General features: G+C 44.9%; 1 protein-coding gene across 1 annotated transcript in view; it reads left to right on the top strand.

Annotated features, from left to right (window-relative positions):
* Positions 1-17,575, top strand: part of ARHGAP33 (Rho GTPase activating protein 33) — a 41,380-nt gene extending 23,805 nt beyond the window's left edge. The window contains exons 14-22 of the mRNA XM_087939895.1: positions 1,644-1,726; positions 1,873-1,980; positions 3,361-3,506; positions 5,331-5,520; positions 7,285-7,430; positions 9,353-9,427; positions 10,948-11,499; positions 14,899-15,257; positions 15,661-17,575. Of these exons, the coding sequence (XP_087796021.1) occupies positions 1,644-1,726; positions 1,873-1,980; positions 3,361-3,506; positions 5,331-5,520; positions 7,285-7,430; positions 9,353-9,427; positions 10,948-11,499; positions 14,899-15,257; positions 15,661-16,770 (2,769 nt within the window). The 3' untranslated portion in view covers positions 16,771-17,575. The remainder of the gene's footprint in view (positions 1-1,643; positions 1,727-1,872; positions 1,981-3,360; positions 3,507-5,330; positions 5,521-7,284; positions 7,431-9,352; positions 9,428-10,947; positions 11,500-14,898; positions 15,258-15,660) is intronic.
* The last annotated feature ends 1,006 nt before the right edge of the window (positions 17,576-18,581 follow it).

Here is an 18,581-nt window from a genome sequence, read left to right on the forward strand (position 1 = left end):
TGGAGATGCAAAGTTGGCACCATGAACTCAACAACCTTCTGACTTGCACACCCTTTTCCTAGGCAGAACAGTGGAAGTGGGAGTTGTAGAACAAAGAGACAGAGAGGGAGGAGGTGGAAGAGTACAGTTACATTGCCCTCCCACGGTTGTGCTGCCCACATAATAAGCAGCAATTTCTCCTACTCTATTATTCTTTTGTATTACCCGCTCTTTGTGTGGTGCTATTTTAAGCTGAGTTAACTGCAACTACCCTCCCCTTTTCCTTTCCTCCCCCCACCCCATTCCTTTCCATTCTCTTTGAACTGTATTTGTTTTACTTTGGTGGCATTTCTTATTCAGAACAGGCCATCTCGCAAAACTCAGAAATTCAATTTTATTGCTCAAGGATAGTCTTTGGACCACCTGCTCTTTCTCCTCATGTTTCAGATCCCTTTTCCGAACTTTTCACTTTAATTGAAACAAAGCAAACATTATTCTCCATTCATGGCTCCATTAAACATAGCAGCTGGAAGTTACACCCGGGAAGAACCTTAGTCTGGCTTTAGGGAAGAGTGAAGACTCTTGAGTTGGACTAAATTCTTTGTGAATCCATAGATGTGTCCATATTGATTTCCTTAACCATAGTTAGAGTTGGAAAAGAGTTGCCATTTTGTTCTTCTGGATAGTTTCTGACTGCGCCATCCAGGTTTTAATCCTGGTAATTTTGGGTAGCCTCCAGCCAACTGTGGTCCAACTTTGCTTAGCATTGAGGGATCAGTCATGGTTTGCTTAATACTGCCCCCTGCTGTTGACAATCAGGCTTTCATCCTATTAAGGCCAACGGGACAAATAATGCAATACAGGTAGTCCTCAATGTACGACTACATTTGAGCCGAAAAATTTATGTTGCCATATGAGAAGTTTGTTAAGTGAGATTTGCCCCATTTTACGACTTTTCTTGCCACATTTGTTAAGCAGTCATTAAGTTAGTAACCAAGGTCGGCAGTTCGGCAGTTCCAATCCCTAGCGCCATGTAACGGAGTGAGCTCCCGTTACTTGTCCCAGCTTCTGCCAACCTAGCAGTTTGAAAGCACGTAAAAAATGCAAGTAGAAAAATAGGGACCCCTTTGGTAGGAAGGTAACAGCGTTCTGTGAGCCTTCAGGGTTTAGTCATGCCGGCCACATGACCACGGAGACGTCTTCGGACAGCGCTGGCTCTTCGGCTTTGCAACGGAGATGAGCACCGCCCCCTAGAGCTGGAAACGATTAGCATGTATGTGGGAGGGGAATCTTTCCCCTTTTCTTTTACTGACTCTGGTGACTTTGGTTTCCCCGTTGACTTTGCTTGCCAGAAGGTTGCAAAAGGAGATCACATGACCCCGGACATTGCAACCGTGATAAATATGAGTCAGTTGCCAAGCATCCAAATGTAAATCACGTGACCCTGGAGATGCTGCAATGGACATAAGTGTGAACAATGGTCATCAGTCACTGTTTTCAGATAATCTGAATTGGATGAAAGACAATATAAAAAGGCCAGAAATAAAAAGAGCCTGTAAATGACAGTTATGACAATGCCAGAAATAAAAAAGAGCCCATAAATATGTTGATACTGACACGCCTCCTTCAATTCTCTTTTTCTTCTATCCCTCCCCTTCTTATAGGACGCTGTCTCAGTTTCTGGGAATGAAGAGCGCTTAGTGAGGGTGCATGATGTCATCCAACAATTACCTCCACCGCACTACCGGTAGGTATTGTTGGGGGACGCGGATTCATGTCTAGAGAACGGGATAAAATGGTTTGGGGAGGTGTTGGATGGGGAGAAGCTGCTGAAGAGGGCTCAGTGTGTTGAAAGAGACTCTCCCTGTAGCAGCTTCTTCTCTGTCCCAACAGGACTCTGGAATTCCTGCTACGGCATCTGGCACGCATGGCTATGCACAGTCAAAACACCAGCATGCACATCCGCAACTTAGCCATCGTTTGGGCACCCAACCTGCTGCGGTGAGACGCCCAGACCAATGGCCCTGCCCTGGCGCTCCCTCTGCGACTCTGCCTTGCACCATCTCTACTGGCCTCTGCGCTGTTCTCCAAATCCTTTTTTTGAGTCACCAGCCATTCTTCCCTACGCTAACCCTTACCATCAATGCTAACACGATAACGTGTAGCTCGGCCTTTCTTCTGCCGGAGAGAAGAAGCCAGCTCCATCTTGAATGCCCCTTGGGTGTCTCTGCTTCGTTCCCACCATCCGGGTGGGACCTTGAACTGAAGGGATGGTGATGGAATTGAAATTTGGCCCGCAGCCATTTTGGAAGACATGATAGCGGTGTTCCAATACGTTCCAGTATCTCAGGGGATGCCACAAAGAAGAGGGAGAAGCTATTCTCCAAGGCACCTGAGGGCAGGACAAGAAGCAATGGGTGGAAACTAACCAAGGAGAGAAGCAACCTAGAACTAAGGGGGAATTTCCTGACAGTTACAACCTAATCAGTGGAACTACTTGCCTCCAGAAGTTGTAATGCTCCTAACACTGGAAGTTTTTAATAAGAGATTGGATAACCATTTGTCTGAAGTAGTGTAGGGGGTTGGACTAGAAGGCCTCCAAGGTCCCTTCCAACTCTGTTATTCTATTCTATTCTATTCTATTCTATTCTATTCTATTCTATTCTATTCTATTCTATATTCCATTCCATTCCATATTTTCTCTTCTCTTCTCTTCTCTTCTCTTCTCTTCTCTTCTCTTCTCTTCTCTTCTCTTCTCTTCTCTTCTCTTCTGAGACCTTTTAAGCAGGCTTCAAAGCATCTTCTATTCTGTCCTGCATCTGGACGGTTGAAAATCAACTGAGGGGACTCCTGCCATTTTAAAAACGTGTTTGATTTATAATAAGCTTAGGGTGGCTTAAAAAAAAACAACCCAGCATCCACCCCCACCCAAACTTGAAAAAATGTTTCAGAAAACCTTGGTTTCCCTGATTTCTGTAACGTGATCCTAACCACATTATTATCATTTGCTGCTTCCCCTGTAACATTGATCACTCTCCCCAAACGTTGTCTGTTCTAACGGATCTGAAACACTGCTTTGGCTTTTACAAGCATTTCCTTTTCCCCATCTGCCTGCCTTATTCTGCCCTACCGTTTTTACCCATAATGCCCCTTCATTTTCTCATCATCCCTCATGGTGTACTGCTCCGTCTGCACCCATGAGGGCCTTCAGTCATGATGCTTTTTTGGATTTGGGCTGCCCTTTCTGCTGTTGTAGGGCTAATGTTGTATCCCCTTTATACCATAAACATGGCTTCCTGAGCTTTGACTGTCACGTTTTTCTTATCTGGGTCTTTCTGTTGTCGGATGGGGGCTAATCACCCGTTCCCCTTTTAATGCCAGGTCGATGGCTCTGGAGTCAGTCGCACAGTGTGGAGCCGATGCCTTTCAGGAAGTCCGAGTTCAGTCGCTTGTGGTCGAATTCCTCCTCACCAATGTTCAGGTTCTCTTCAGCGACACCTTCACCTCCATTGGCAAGGACAGCACAGGTACCTCAAGAAACAGCGAAGGCTTCCACAGTTGCTTAGAACTCTTCATGTATTAACTGCAGCTAGAGGATAAGTATTTGCTCAAAATTGGAAAAAGTGAAAAGATTCCAATAGAAGGGAGAATGTGGTCAAGAAAATATTAGAAAGTGCAGAAATGAACAGATTAACAATGACAATTAAAGAAAAAAAGAACAAGCTGAATATTACACGATACGGGGATTATTTTGTCAATGGTTGGAAAATAAAGATGGAAGTTAGAAATTGAATAAAAGAATATAGAGGAGAAGGAAGCAAAAAGAGGATGGTCATTATGATAAGATATATCATGTGTTAGGTTAAAATAAGAATGTAATCATTGTTATGGTAAGAAATTTGTATTAATTAGAAATATTGTTGCACAAGATATTTGTACCCAGATGACACACTGTTTAAATGAAAGATGGAATGTTTGTACAAATAATATATACCAGTAGTGCTAACGTTTTTGGTCTCCTGTGCCAAAAATTATGAGTGCACGTGTGTGCCAGCACCCAGGAGGTGATGTGTCCCCCCCCCCATGCCCCCTTACCTACACTGTGCCTCACAGCTGATTTTCTGCTGGTTTGAGGCCTTTTTCGGCCTCCCAGAGGCTTTAGAAAGGCTTCTGCAGGGTTTTCAGGCTGAAAACTAGGCCCGTTTCGTCATTTCCGGTATTTTTGGAAAAACAGGAAATGATGAAACGGGCCTAGTTTTTGGCCTGAAAAGCCTGCAGAAGCCTTCCTAAAGCCTCTGGGAGGCCCAAAAAAGGCCTCAAATCGGCCAAAATCAACTGTGAGGCGCGTGCATGCGCAGCAAGGTAAGTTTGTCTGCAGCTCGCATGCCAGCACAAATGATCTTGAGCTTTGTGAAGGGTTTTCAAATGATCTTCCACTTAAACTTCCAAATGACAATACTAAGGATGTACTGGCTGCAATTCATGCAGCTTCTAAGCTGCAACCTACGATTAAACAAATGCATCTGGTCCAGGGTTGAGTCATGTGTTAGTCTTCATTCTCCTTGTAGGAGGATTTTTTAAAATCAGCAGGTGAATAATCATTCCTGTGGGTTTCGCTTTTCTGTTTTTAAACTCACGAAACATTTAAAAAATACTTGGCAAATTATTCATTTTTTTTAAAGGGAGGGAGAGGAGTGTGTTAGTGACGGCTCATGATCCAGGCAATCATTTCCAAAATGGACTTTCCATCATCCCAATCAAAACATGGATCAGGCAGTCCTTGATTTATAATCCTTGATTTTGTCCCATAAAATGGGACAAAATTCACTCAACAACCAATTGAGCCCAAAATTTCTGTTAAGCGAAACCATTGTTAAGTGAGTTCTGAACTCATTTTACAACCTTTCTTGCCACAGTTGGTAAGGGAACCACTGCAGTGGATAAGCTAGTAACCCGGTTGTTAAACGAATCTGGCCTTCCCCATTGTCTTTGCTCGTCAGAAGGTCACAAAAGGGGATCTTGGGACACAGCAGTGGTCATAAGTATGAACCCGTTGCCGAGCCTCTGAATTTTGATCACATGATCATGGGGGGGATGCTACAAAGTTTCTAACTCTGAAAAATGGGCATAAGTTACTTTCTTCGATGCCGTTGTAACTTGGAACGGTCACTAAATCAACTTGTTGAAAGTCGAGGAATAACTGAGCTAAACTGCAGAGCTGAGGAATCCTTGCCTCTGAAATAGAATAAACAAACATCGCGTGATGTCTCTCTTGGGACGTTCCAGCCCAATTCTGATGGTGCACCATGATTTTTTTACATCGCTATACTATTCTCTGTCTCCTCTAACAGGGCGTTGCTTCCTTTCTCGACCCAAGTCCCAGTTGGTCAGCTGCCCTTCCACCCGCTTGTTATCTCTTGAAGAAGCCCAAGCACGCACCCAGGCCCTCTGCAAGATCACCAAGCTGGAAGCCAGACGTGGATCTCCAGATCCACAGGATCAAGGGAAGCTCTCTGCTGTTTTGGGATCACCTAATACCAGGTAAGTGCTGTATCCATGGGCTGAGGCAGAAGTGGGGGGAACGATGGCCCTTTTATGACTTGTGGACTTCAACTCCCAGAATTCCTGAGCCGGCACCTGGCTCAGGAATTCTGGGAGTTGAAGTCCATAAGTCATAAAGGAGCCATAGTTCCTCACCCCTGATCTAGATACTAGGAGCTGGAGAAGATTTTAAAGATCAAAGTCCAATTGAAACTAGAGATGCTTCTTTGGAGACTAATGAATAGGCAGCTAGAAAAATGAATGGAACTTTGTTCTTGTCTATGACAACTGCAGTGAAGTTATTGTATCCTCCAAAGTGGGGAAGTTTGACCACAGTAGAGGAATAGTTGGTGAAGATGATGGAGGTTGCAGAGATGGTTCAATTGACATCTTTGATTAGAGAAAGAACAATATGTATATTTATGGCTGACTGGAAGCCCTTTATAGACTTTTTTGCATGAAACAGGAAAAATGTACTTATGATTTGTGGTTTTGATGGTTAGAAAATATATATATATATATATATATAACAGAAAAAGTGAGTTAAGAATAAGAGATAATTTTATAATCAGAACTTACTGTATGTTTGCTGTAAAGAAAATTGGAAGCCTTTTTCTATTGTTATGTTTTTTTCTTTTTCTTCCTTTGTTTTCCTCATGTCTCTATTAGGTTGTTACTTTTTAATATGCTCTTTGCAACTTGTAATAAAAATTATATTAAAATGCAGATACTAGGCACTGGGATCTAATTACAGTCAATTTATTAATATTTGCTGTTGAAAGACTACGGTGATTTAGGGACACAGTTCTCATGTTTTCATGAAAGACCATTATCAGATTGTTATACATGCAATGAATGGATAATACATATAGCTCTCGACTTGCAAACAGTTCATTTAGTGACTGTTTGAACAACACTGAAAAAAATAATTTATGACTGTTTTGCACACTTAACGACCATTGCAGCATCCCCATGGTTATGTGATCAAACTTCAGATGCTTGGTAACGTGACTCATATTTATGATGGTTGCAGTATCCCAAAGTCACGTGGATCCCTTCTGATGACTTTCTGACAAGCAAAATCAGTTGGGAATTCACTTAACAACCGTATTGTTAATTTATCAGCTGCAGTTTAACAGCTTAACAATTGTGTCAAGAAAGATCGTAAAATGGAATAAAACTCATTTAACCAATGTCTCACTTAGCAACTGGAATTTGGAGCTCAATTGTGGTCATAAGTCAAGGACTACCTATACTGGGGATCCTTTCCTCCCTCCCTCACCAAGAACCACAGTGAAAAATTCCAGCCCTTTCTGGGAATTAGCAGTCAACTTCAGTTGTCTGATTGGGAACGGTTTAGTTGTTGGGGCTGATTGTTGTAAGACAGGGGTGTCAAACTCAAGGTCCGGGGCCTGGATTTGGCCTGCAAGATGCTTACATCTGACCCACAATGCTGCCCTTGTGGAAATAGCAAAGGACCGGCACACGATGCCTCTGCCAGCGAGGGCCAGCAACAGCCCTCCCAAGCTCCGTTTTTGCTGGCAGAGGGTTGCAGGAGGCTGACACAGCCGAAAACAGAGCTTGGGAGTCCGTTTTCAGTGACAGAGTGCTTGGACCACCACAGGTGCCCCTGACATGAGTGATGTTGAGCTGGCCATGCCCACACGGGCCAGGGCCACCCCGGGCCCACAAGGTAAAATACAACCCCGATGAAATGAAATCGAGTTGCACATCCCTACTCTAAGTTGACCTCTCACTTTGTAGGCAAAAGACAGAAAACAATGGGAAGCTGCGGAAGATATCGGGACCTAGTTGGAAGACGTTCTTTGCCATCGGCAAGGCCCCCGTTCCGTTCCGCAAAAAATCACATCGATTGGGAGAACTTTTTGGGCTTGGAGAATCTTTACCAGGTAGGAAAACTACTTTATGCGCTATTTTTTAAAAATCCTCTTAACATCACAAGCTCATACATCTTTTTAGCCTACTAAGTGTGGCTGAACTACGACTCCCAGAATCCCTGTCAATGAACTACGACTCCCAGAATCCCTGTCAATGGCTAATGGTAAGGAATGCTGGGACTCGCAGTTAAGCCTTGGGTGGGGGAGGGGAGACCATGTGCTTTTTACCCTCTGGTTAAACATTTACTCAAATTACAATCATTTATTTAGTGACCATTCTAAGTTACGATGACACTGAAAAAAGTGACTTATGACCAGTTTTTCTACACCTACGATCATTGCAGCATCCCCATGTCATTTAATCACAATTCAGGCGGTTTGACGATTGTCTCGTATTTATGATGGTTGTAGTGGCCTGAGTCACATGATCACCTTTTGCGACTGCTTGACACTCAAAGTCAATGTGGAAGCCAGCTTCACTTAACAACTGTGTTACTTAACAGCTGTGGCCAAAAAGGTCATAAAATGGGACAAAATTCACTCAACAACTGTCTCCCTTAGCAAAAGAAATTTGGGGTTCAATTGTGGTCATACGTTGAGGACCGTCTGATGCTCAATGCTAGGATTTCACCATAAGCTAGACTAAACAAGGTGTAAGGCCTAGACTCTCTCTCCCCTTCATACGATAAGAATGAACTTTTGTAAACTGGGTATTTCAGAAGGAATTCTTTATTGAAAAGGAAGTTATCCAGGTGATAGTCAAAGCAGGGTCTAATATGCCTCCAGCATAGATAAAGGGAGTAAGAAGCCCTCCCCTTAGTCTGAGGTGGATTTTGTCAATAGGAAGAAGTAACAATTAATTCCCCCCTCCTTTTTTTTCTGGGAACATAGTTGAGAAAGCATTTCTCGGGAAGTTTCTTTCAGAGCTGGAATTTTTATGGCCCCTTCTCCTCTTGCTATCTCTCTAAGAGGTGACAAGTCTCTAGGCATCTGGGCTCCAGTCCCCCAGTTGCATATCGCGTGCAAGTTATACAGATTCAATACAAGAATTAAGATATTCAGGTTACATCAAAAAGGATTATTTGTATCAACCTTCCCCACCTCACCTTCTTTTTCCATTGAAGAATGGCAGCTACACGGATCTGACACAAGGATAAAATGGACTTGGCTTGTTTGTGGCTCAGTGTGTTGTGAAAATAGAATAGAATTAACAGAATTGGAAGGGACCTTGGAGGTCTTGTAGTCCAACCCCCTGCCTAGGCAGGAAGCCCTACATCACTTCAGACAAATGGTTATCCAACATCTTTTTGAAAACTTCCAGGGTTGGAGCATTTACAACTTCTGGAGGCAAGCTGTTCAACTGATCAATTGTTCTAACTATCAGGAAATTTCTCCTTAGTTCTAGGTTGCTCGTCTCCTTGATTATTTTATTTATTTATTTGATTTGTCAATCACTTACAAAATAATAGGTATAAGTATAAACATGAGTAAGAATACAGGAAATACATGGGGACAATAGGACAGGGACGGTCGGCAGGATTATGCACTTATGCCACGCCCCTTACAGACCTCTTAGGAATGAGGTGAGGCCAATAGTGGATAATTAAGTTGTTCACTTTTTAAAAAACCTTAGAAACCTCAATTCCAAGAAGATTTATCTGTTTGGACATGGCATATTGTTTGAATACAGCATTCCTGTTTTTTTTTTTAACCTGTGGGTTTCACGCATTGTGTCAATTTAGTCATTGTGACAGAGTTTTGATATGAGCAGAATGCAAGGGAACCAGATAAGCAGTATATCCCGTTATCTTTTCCTGGATATTAAACGGGCAAGGTTTTTGTTCCATGGATTCAAGGTCAAGGAGAGATTGCAAACTTCTGGCCTTTTTTAGAGGGATAACCCTCACCTGTTTCTTTGTCCTCTTTCTCTGCAGGGAGCCGTGGTGAGACGGTCACCTTGCGATCTGCCAAAAGTGAAGAATCTTTAACATCCCAGGCTAGTCTAACAGGTAATGGCCCCTTTTGTCTGTTGAACCCCTGTGATTTTGCTCTTATCAAAATGGATTGCATGAACTTAAGGTGACCCTCACAGAATATTTCTTCAAAGCACTTGTTTCCCAAGTGTAGCAACTTCTAGGGCTTCGGTTCCCAGCGTTTCATAGCCAGCGAGGTCATTGCTGATAGTTCCAGGAGTGGATGTCCTGTTAAGCTGGAACTTCTCAAGGCTGAGAAAGCTGCTTTAGGACAACTGCAGCTTTTCTGAATCAGGAGCTGGTTTCATCCCTCAAGCAATGTGAATATCGATCTGTAGGACATTTTCTCACTGCTCTCAATTGCTGGGTTTGGCATTAAACCAGTTGTGTAAGAAACTAGGAGCATTTTGTCTGTTGAGTGTCCCCAGAGTGATGACCTTCACCTGCGGTCAAAACCAGGGGCTGATCATTTTCTGATTTGAATGGCAGCTGCTCTCCAGGTGTTATGTTACCTGATCATGTTAGGCATTAGCCTTAAAACCCTCTGAATGTGAAGGATGTTCTTTGTTGAGTTACAACTCCTGCAGTGGGAATACAGATGCCACCATCTTTTTCTGAAGCTCCTATAGAATAGGATAGGATAGAGAACAGAGTAGAGAATAAAGTAGAATAGAATGATAGAGTAAAATAGAACAATAGAATAGAATAATAGAATTAGAATTGGAATAGAATAGGAATAGAATAATAGAGTAAAATAATAGAATAGAATAGAATAGAATAGAATAGAATAGAATAGAAATAGAATAATGGAGTAGAATAGAATAATAGAGTAAAATAATAGAATTAAAATAGAATAGGAATAGATATTATTCTATTCCTATTCTAATTTTAATTCTAATAGAATAAAATAATAGAGTAGAATTAGAATAGAATAGAATAGGAACAGAATAATGGAGTAGAATAGAATAATAGAGTAAAATAATAGAGTAGAATAGAATGATAGAGTATAATAGAATAGTATAATAGAGTAGAATTAGAATAGAATAGAATAGAAATAGAATAATGGAGTAGAATAGAATAATAGAGTAAAATAATAGAATTAGAATAGAATAGGAATAGATATTATTCTATTCCTATTCTAATTCTAATAGTAGAGTAAAATAATAGAGTAGAATTAGAATAGAATAGAATAGAATAGAATAAGAATAGAATAATAGAGTACAATAATAGAGTAGAATAGAATAATATAAAGTTGAATAATAGAATTACGATAGGATGGGATAAGATAGGATAGAATAGAATAGGATAAAATAGAGCTGGAAGAGACCTTGGAGGTCTTCTAGTCCACCCCCCTGCTCAAGCAGGACAACCTATACCATTTCAGGTAAGCGAATGCAAGTAGTTAGGCAAAATTGGGTCCGTACAAGCCACTCCTCCTTCAGAGCAGAAATATTCTTCTTCACAGTGTTGACTCTTGGAATCTCTAGCCTGTTGAATAAACAGATTGGAGAACTTCGATCCATGTCATTTCTTTCCTTTTGGGTCTTGGCCCTTAGGTCTCCCCAAATTGCGTTCCCTGAGACGCCCACATTCCAGCAGTGATGCTTTCCCTACCCTCAAACAATGCCACTCGTGTTCTTCTCTGGGTTCTTCTGTGTCTGGCCACGGTGAAGGCTTGGCCACTGGGACAGACGATGTGGCCTCCCGTCGGCGTTCCTCTTGGCTGGAAGGGGACTCGGAGCTGGACTCGGAATTGGAATTGAGTCCTCCTGGCCTTCGTGGGCTGGACTTTGACCCGCTAACGTACCAGTGTAGCCCTCCTGTGCCACAGCCATCCCTCTCGGACGACTCCAGCTCAGGGAGTCCTGTTGCGGCTCTCTCGCCCTGCTCACATCCCAACGTCAGCCAAGATGCATCAGAAACGTTGTCTGTTTCCTTGCCCGACAAAGTGCTGGAAATGTTTTCTGGTGGGGAGTCCAGAGGGCTGAGCTCCCCTCCTCATATGATCTCCATGCTCCTGAGTACGGCAGGTGGACAACTCAGCAACACTTGTGAACGTGAAGTCCATGGCAAGATTTGTCAAGCCCAGGATCGTTTGTCTCCACCCAGTAAGTACTTTTTGACGCTCTTCCCCGTTATTGCCGCCAGTGCTCTGCTGAACACAAAGAGTGGGTAGAATAAAACATAGCCTCTGCCTGTAGGCAGACTAGAAGGGACGCGGTGGCTCAGTGGCTAAGACGCTGAGCTTGTCAATCAAAAAGGTCGGCAGTTCGGCGGTTCAAATCCCTAGCGCTGCGTAACGGAGTGAGCTCCTGTTACTTGTCCCCGTTTCTGCCAACCTAGCAGTTCGAAAGCACATAAAAAATGCAAGTAGAAAAATAGGGACCACTTTGGTGGGAAGGTAACAGCATTCTATGCACCTTCTGCGTTTAGTCATGCTGGCCACATGACCACAGAGACGTCTTCGGACAGCACTGGCTCTTCGGCTTTGTAACGGAGATGAGCACCACCCCCTAGAGTCGGAAATGACTAGCATAGATGTGCGAGGGGAACCTTTACCTATAGGCAGACTGCAGTTCCCCAAAGGTTTGTTTTCTCATCCCCAAAGTGTCAGTGAAAAAAAAACATCTTTTGAAATGAACACACTGTCAGGGTTCCAAGTAACGCCCCCAGCCAAGTAAGACTCTGAGGCAGGCAATTCCTCAAAGCTACATTTTATTAGAGATGTCATATTGGCACACCTAGGAAAACCCGAATCTGAAAGTCCCCCCGGATTTTCCCCACCCAAAAGAAAGTTGAAGTCCCTTCCCCTGCATCCACAGTCCAGTGATGGGATTCAAAATTTTTTTTACTACTGGTTCTGTGGGAGTGGGCATAGTGGGCATGGTGTGGTTTGGTGGATGTGGCTTGCTGGGCGTGGCAGGGGAAGGATACTGTAAAATCCCCACTCCCTCCCCACTCCTGGGGGAAGGTTACTGCAAAATCCCATTCCCTAACCTGCTTTCCAGCTCTGGTTTCCTGTGCAACCAAAGAAGACCCAGCTGATCAGCTGGGACACAGTGGGAGGCAGAGAAGAGATGTGGGCAGGGCCACTCAGAGGTGGGATTTGCCGGTTCTCCGAACTACTCAAAATTTCCGCTACCGGTTCTCCAGAACTGGTCAGAACCTGCTGAATACCCACCTCTGCAGCATGTCCATCACATGGTCCAATCAATCCAAAGTCCCAACTGGAGATACTTCCCAGTCATGCTTCTCCAGGTGCAGGCTGAACATCTTTGATTCTCAGAGAAAGGGATGTTGTTTGGGCTGTCTCTACCCGCACGAAGCAACCCCCTCCCAGTATGCCACAGCATGTCTATGCACTAAATATGGCAGCCCTGAAGATCCAAAGATCCAAAACCGGTGGTATTCTACCGGTTCAGCCGGGTTCTGGTGTACTATGCTGCCTGGAGAATTCTGGGAGTTGAGGTCCACAGGCCTTAAAGTTGCCAAGTTTGGAGACCTCTGCACTATGTAACCCCTTTCTCCTAGTCATCAATATCTTCCCAAATTCTAGTTTGCTATTTTCAGGATGCCCTGTAGGGACGGGGATTTCTATGGCTTCAAGATTTTGCTGAATTGCAACACCCAGCAGTTTGTTGGTGAGGGCTGCTGGGAATGTAACACCTGGAGGGTCATCATTTCCCCAATTCTGATGAAGTTCCCAGCATTCCAACCCTAGATTAATAATACTTTATTAAGTAATTTTTTTTAAAAAAACTTTATTATTACTTTATTAAGTAATAAAAAAGTATGACATCTGGAGGGCCATTGTTTTCCCAACTCCGATGAAGCTCCCTGCCTTCCAGTCTAGTTTAATAATATTTATTAAGTAATTAATATAAAAAAAACTGGATTAAGCTTGAACTGAGTTCTTCTTCCTGCAAAGTTGGTGTTCCCATTTCCTAATGCAAGGGGGTGCGATGGCTAGCAGTTAAAGATGCTGAGCTTGTCAGCTGGAAAGCTTATTAGCTTGAAATCTGACAGCCCAGTTAAGAGACCTGGACGGGGTTGGAAAACCATAAAATGCATGTGTTAACAGCAGCAAGAATTGTCTTTACACAACAATGGAAAAAAGGAAGAGATCCCTGCAGATGAAAGTGTAATAATAAAAAAAAATAGAATGCGCAGAGGTGGATAGACTAATACTAAAAATAAAGGAGAAGGAAGAATACTTCTTAACATGCGACTTGCTTTACCAATGGTTAGTTAACAGAAACAGAAGTTAGAAACTTAAAGATTTAAGAGAATGATTAACTGTACAGTGAAGGTTTATTAGTATGGACAAGCAAATATTATTATTACTATGTGACTATTATCAATGATATGAATATTATTGTTATTACTACTATTATTACTTTTCAAAACTAACTATTCAGACAATGCTGTTCATGTAGATATTGAGTTTTTAAGTTTACTAAAGGAAAATGTATTTTATATATATATATATACAGTATATATATGTGTGTGTATGTGTATGTGTATGTGTATGTGATGTATGTGATGTATGTATGTATGTATGTATGTATGTATTGTGATTGGAAGGATCGGTCCTGTTAGGAGTTTTGAATCTGATGACTGTTAGATCGTGGATTGACGTCAGAACCAGGAAACGTTAATCTGAAGGGCAAGCCAGTTAATTAGCACGTTGCCTTAATGGGTATAAAAGGACACAGCTGAGCTGGTGCCTTTTGCCAGAAACAAAATGACTATTTTGAATGAGGACGTTACTGCAAAGAGATCTCTGTTTGTCTGAATTTTGAAGGGAAGTCCTAACAGTTTCTGCCAGACGTTATCTTGTTATTTTCCTTCAGTTTGATTTGATTGTGAAATGGCTGCTTTGTGTTTGTTCGTTTGAATTTCCAAGAGGAGACATAACATGTATGTATGTATGTGAAAGAAGAAACAGACATCCTGCAATCTCCGGAACTTAAAATTACATTTAATGTACTTATTAAGCTTTCGTCAGCCTCTGCTGACATCATCAGAGTATTAAGCTACCATTACAGAGATCTCTGCCTTTATATATCATTAGCCCTTGTACATGTGATAAGCCCTTCCAACCGCCTCCCATCAGTAAATAGCTCTGTTTTTGCTTCCATCATGTTGGTCAAAGGAGGCTTATCTCTTGTTGTTACTTCCTCCTGTGTCCGACCCAACCTGGAATGCTTATCTTTAGAAGGTAGTGTTGACCTGCCAGCTATTGCAATTTGGTGCTTTGCTTGTGACCTTGTGGTTGGCCTGGCTGGTTTTCATTATGCCTGTCTGTTATAACTTGAGGTAGTTCTGCCAAGCTCCTCTGAATTTGGACAGGCCTGGCTGTGCCATAAAATAAACTTTAATACTTAAAAGTAGCCAAGGTTATATATATATATAAAATGAAAACATGCAAACGCGAGTAGATCAACAAGTAATTTTTTCTAATGGAATCCTTAAGCTGCTCTGCTTTCTTTCTTTTCCCAATTCAGGTCCGAAGTCTGAAGCCGCTCCCGTGTCTCCCGGTGCTTTGTCCCTGCTGCGGCATATCCCACCGCCTCCTCCACCCAAGAACCCGGCTCGCCTGATGGCGCTGGCGCTGGCTGAGAGTGCGCACCAGGCAGCCTTGCAGCAAAAGCGGCAGGCCAGCCTGAAGCAGAGGGAACCCCGGACGCATTTCCGGCGCTCTCTGTCGCTGGAGTGCAAGGCAGGCGAGCTGACGAGCGGCGCCCAAGCGCTCTACTCCATGGTGCGCCCCAGCCCCAAGGCGCCTGGCCTCTCCCCTCTCCAGGCACAGGCCAGGGGTAGGAGCATCGGCAGCCAAAGCCGCAACCTGAAGGGAGGCAGCCAGGTGAGGGATCAGCTCACAAAGAGCTGGGACAGAGCTGGGATAACTTTGCCATTAGGCCGGGTGCAGATTTTGGAATATTTCTAGAAGGATTTCCCTCCCCCACACCCTACCCTGGTTATTCTTTGCTGCGATTTCTCCACTGTGTTGCGATCCAAGATAAAGAGTATGATAGAGTCCCGACTCGTCCTGAGCTTCCTCGCGATCAAGAGGGAAACCCCTGCTGGCTTTATCTGGCCAACTGATGGAGATTTTAGCTAGAGGAGGAGGATGGGGTGGAGCAGGCGGTAGAACGAGAAAGGGGGAGGAGGGAGGGACGAGGGCGGGAGGGGTTGGCCTGCTTGTGCTCACGTGGCGCTTGACATGCCTTCTTGCTGCTCATTCAGTTTGCCTTGTTTCTCTGCAGGTGCCTCTCAGCCAATCTTCTCCCTTGGGTAGCTCGGATTCCTTTTCCCCTTTCAGGAGGGTCCTCGCTGAGCTAGACCAAAGAGACCCCCCCTTCTCAGACCCCTACCACCTGTCCTCCCTGTCTCCTGCCTACGGTTTGCATCCCCCACCTCCTCCCCTGTCGGCCCCCTACCCGACTTTCCGCCAGCCTCAAGACGCCTTTCCTTCCTCCAGCCCTTCCGCTGCCCCACCTAAGCCTCCGCCCCCTCCCCACTTTCCCATCATGACGGGTCACTTGCCCCTCAAAACGAGGTCCTCCACTTTTCAGCCCTGCCTCACAGACCACCCTCTCCGGCCTCACAGCCACTTCCCAGTCTCCTCTCGACCAGGGGTCAATGGGAGCCCCCCTTCTCAGCTGGAGCACGAGAACCTCTATTATGAGATTGTGGGGGAGCCTCCTGCCTATCCTGGCCTGGCCCGCCCCTGGCCCTCTTACCCACCCCCCGAGTACCTGGCCACTTTCAATGCCTCCTACGGGGTCTTTGAGAGGCCCTGGCGCCAGGCCCATCTCCCTCCGGCTGCCTCCTCTCTTCAGCCCGTCTTAAAGAACTCCCAGCTGCAAATCCAGTCGATGCCTCCTGCAGTCACCCGCCAGGAGCCCATCTACGTCAACGTGCCCTTCCCTGAGCCCTCCTTCGTCAGCCCCACGCCGTCCCCTCCCCCCGAAGCAGCCCATCCCCGCAGTCATTCTGACCCGGGAGCTCCTCAGGCGTTGCCCCAGCCCAGCAGGCCTCCCCTGCCTCAGAAGCAGAAGCTGGCATGGGGCTACACACCCTCAGGGCAACACCGCCAACTGATGGACGTTTTGCCTTGCAGTCGTGCCGTGTGGCAGTTCTACCGCCCACCCTCTGCGTGTTGGGGACACCCCTCTTACGGTCCGGAACCCATTATCACCTACGATGGTCCCGCCCCCCGCTCGGGGAGCCAGGCCTCAGCTCCCTTGCAGAAGCTGGATGAGTCTTCCCCACAGTATGGCAATGTGGAAAGGAGAGAGGGCCCTCCATCCGGGTGCTACCTTGGACCCAGCTGGACAGTGTACGCTGAGGGCCAGACGCACAGCTACTGCTGAAGGACAGGCGGTGACCAGATGCGCAGTTTGGATCCTCGGGGCTGGGCTCCGGGTTTTCCTGCCCTCTTCCTTGCCAGTATTCATGGGATCACACAGTACGGATTGTTGTGAAAGAAATAAAAGACTTCGGAAGGACCTATCCGACTAGGTTACTCTGAGGTCACGTCTTTGGGCTCCCACATTGGGCAATTGTGTCTGCCACCTTTGGAGGACCTCCTTGTGGTTTGAAGAGCACATGATTCTTTCAAGGCAGGAGGTTTCTCTCCAGAAAATCAGCATGGATACCACACAGAAGAATTTAGCATGGACACCGTACCGAAGAACATTTGACGGCATCATTTCAGTCTGTGGGGTACCAGAATGCCTCCGCCAGTTCCATCGTGTGTGTCCCATCTTCCAGTTTCGGTTATGCCCCACGTTGCTTTGTTCCATCTTGCCCTCTTTCCCAACTACGGACTTCTAACCCCAGAGGAGAGTGTTTGGTTTCAATGGGATGACTGCAGCCGATTCCTTCCGGATTACATCACCTCGACCACTTTGGCAACCTGAGTCACAATAGGATGCTTGGGATCCATCCAGGGCTGCTATAACTGTGCTCATGTCGTGCGCTGAACAGACACAGAGAGGCGCTGTGGACCACGTTTTGCTCACTGCTGGGGAAGACTGCAGGCTTTGGAAGGGAGAGAGAGAGCCATTAACAACTACCCCGAATCTTTGTTCCTCTTCTTTTCCAGCATTCAAACCAAAATAGTTCTAACTTGTAATAAGCATCCCTTTTAACCCAATTAAAATATTAACCACCTTCCCCTGCTGGTTTTCCCTGAGATTAAGCCAATTCCTGGAAGAAAGCCATCCCCTGGGCTGGGACATAGATGTCCAAGGAAATACCGTATAAGATGCCACCAAGGAAGACAGGCGGCCACTCCTGCAACCTCCTCTTACAAGAGCCCACACTCTTTGCAGCTAGTCCGAGTGGCATGTTGAGAAAAAGCTAGGGGGAGCATGTTGGTCTCGTGCATTTCTGTATTTATTTAGGATTTTGGAATGTGTGTGTGTGTGTGTGTGTGTGTGTGTTTTACAAAAGAACTGGGAGTGAGGGGCAAGGGGGGAGAGGAGGAGAAGCATACGGTGTGTGCCTAGCATGGGAGGGCTCATGTGTGACTAAGTTGCAGGCTTGAGGGTTGCTTGGGTTCATGTCTACTTGATATGTGCATTCGTGTCTGGAGTTGGCGCATGTGTGAGTGCGTGTGTCTGTAAAAGTGTTTGTGCATGTTCCACAAGACAGTATTTTAGATATACTGGGTAGGAGGAAGGGAGAGAGGCATTTATGCCTTCTTCCTCTTGAGGACCAGTTCCACTTTGGGCCAGTTTCTCAATTTTGGCCATTTTAAGGGGTTTAAGATACATATGATGATTGGGGAATGCTGGGAGTTGAAGTCCACATGTCTTAAAAGTAGCCAAGGCTGAGAAACACTAGGGAAAGATGAAAATCCCCCTCCCTCCCTCCAGCATCCCCCTCCCCAAAGCACTTTTCTAGGCTCCTTTTCAAATTATTATATTGTCAGATTTCATTTTTTTTAAAAAAAGAAGAGGGGGTGTAAGGGATGAGGAAACAGAACAAGCAACAATGGTAATGCATCACGGAGAAGGAAGACCTATATATATTTTTCCTGAATGCAGTCCAAATTTTAATTCAAGCACTTTGGGATCTTATTGCTTTCAGAGAGAGCCAAGCACAAGTTTTAAGCTTCTTTCCCCATGAAATCCATAGCCGGCTCCTGGGCACGCTTGCTTGGAAGTCAACCCCACAA

Source organism: Pseudonaja textilis, chromosome 10, assembly GCF_049901715.1.
Source record: "Pseudonaja textilis isolate UNSWEBS1 chromosome 10, rPseTex1.2, whole genome shotgun sequence".
Taxonomy (NCBI): Eukaryota; Metazoa; Chordata; class Lepidosauria; order Squamata; family Elapidae; genus Pseudonaja; species Pseudonaja textilis.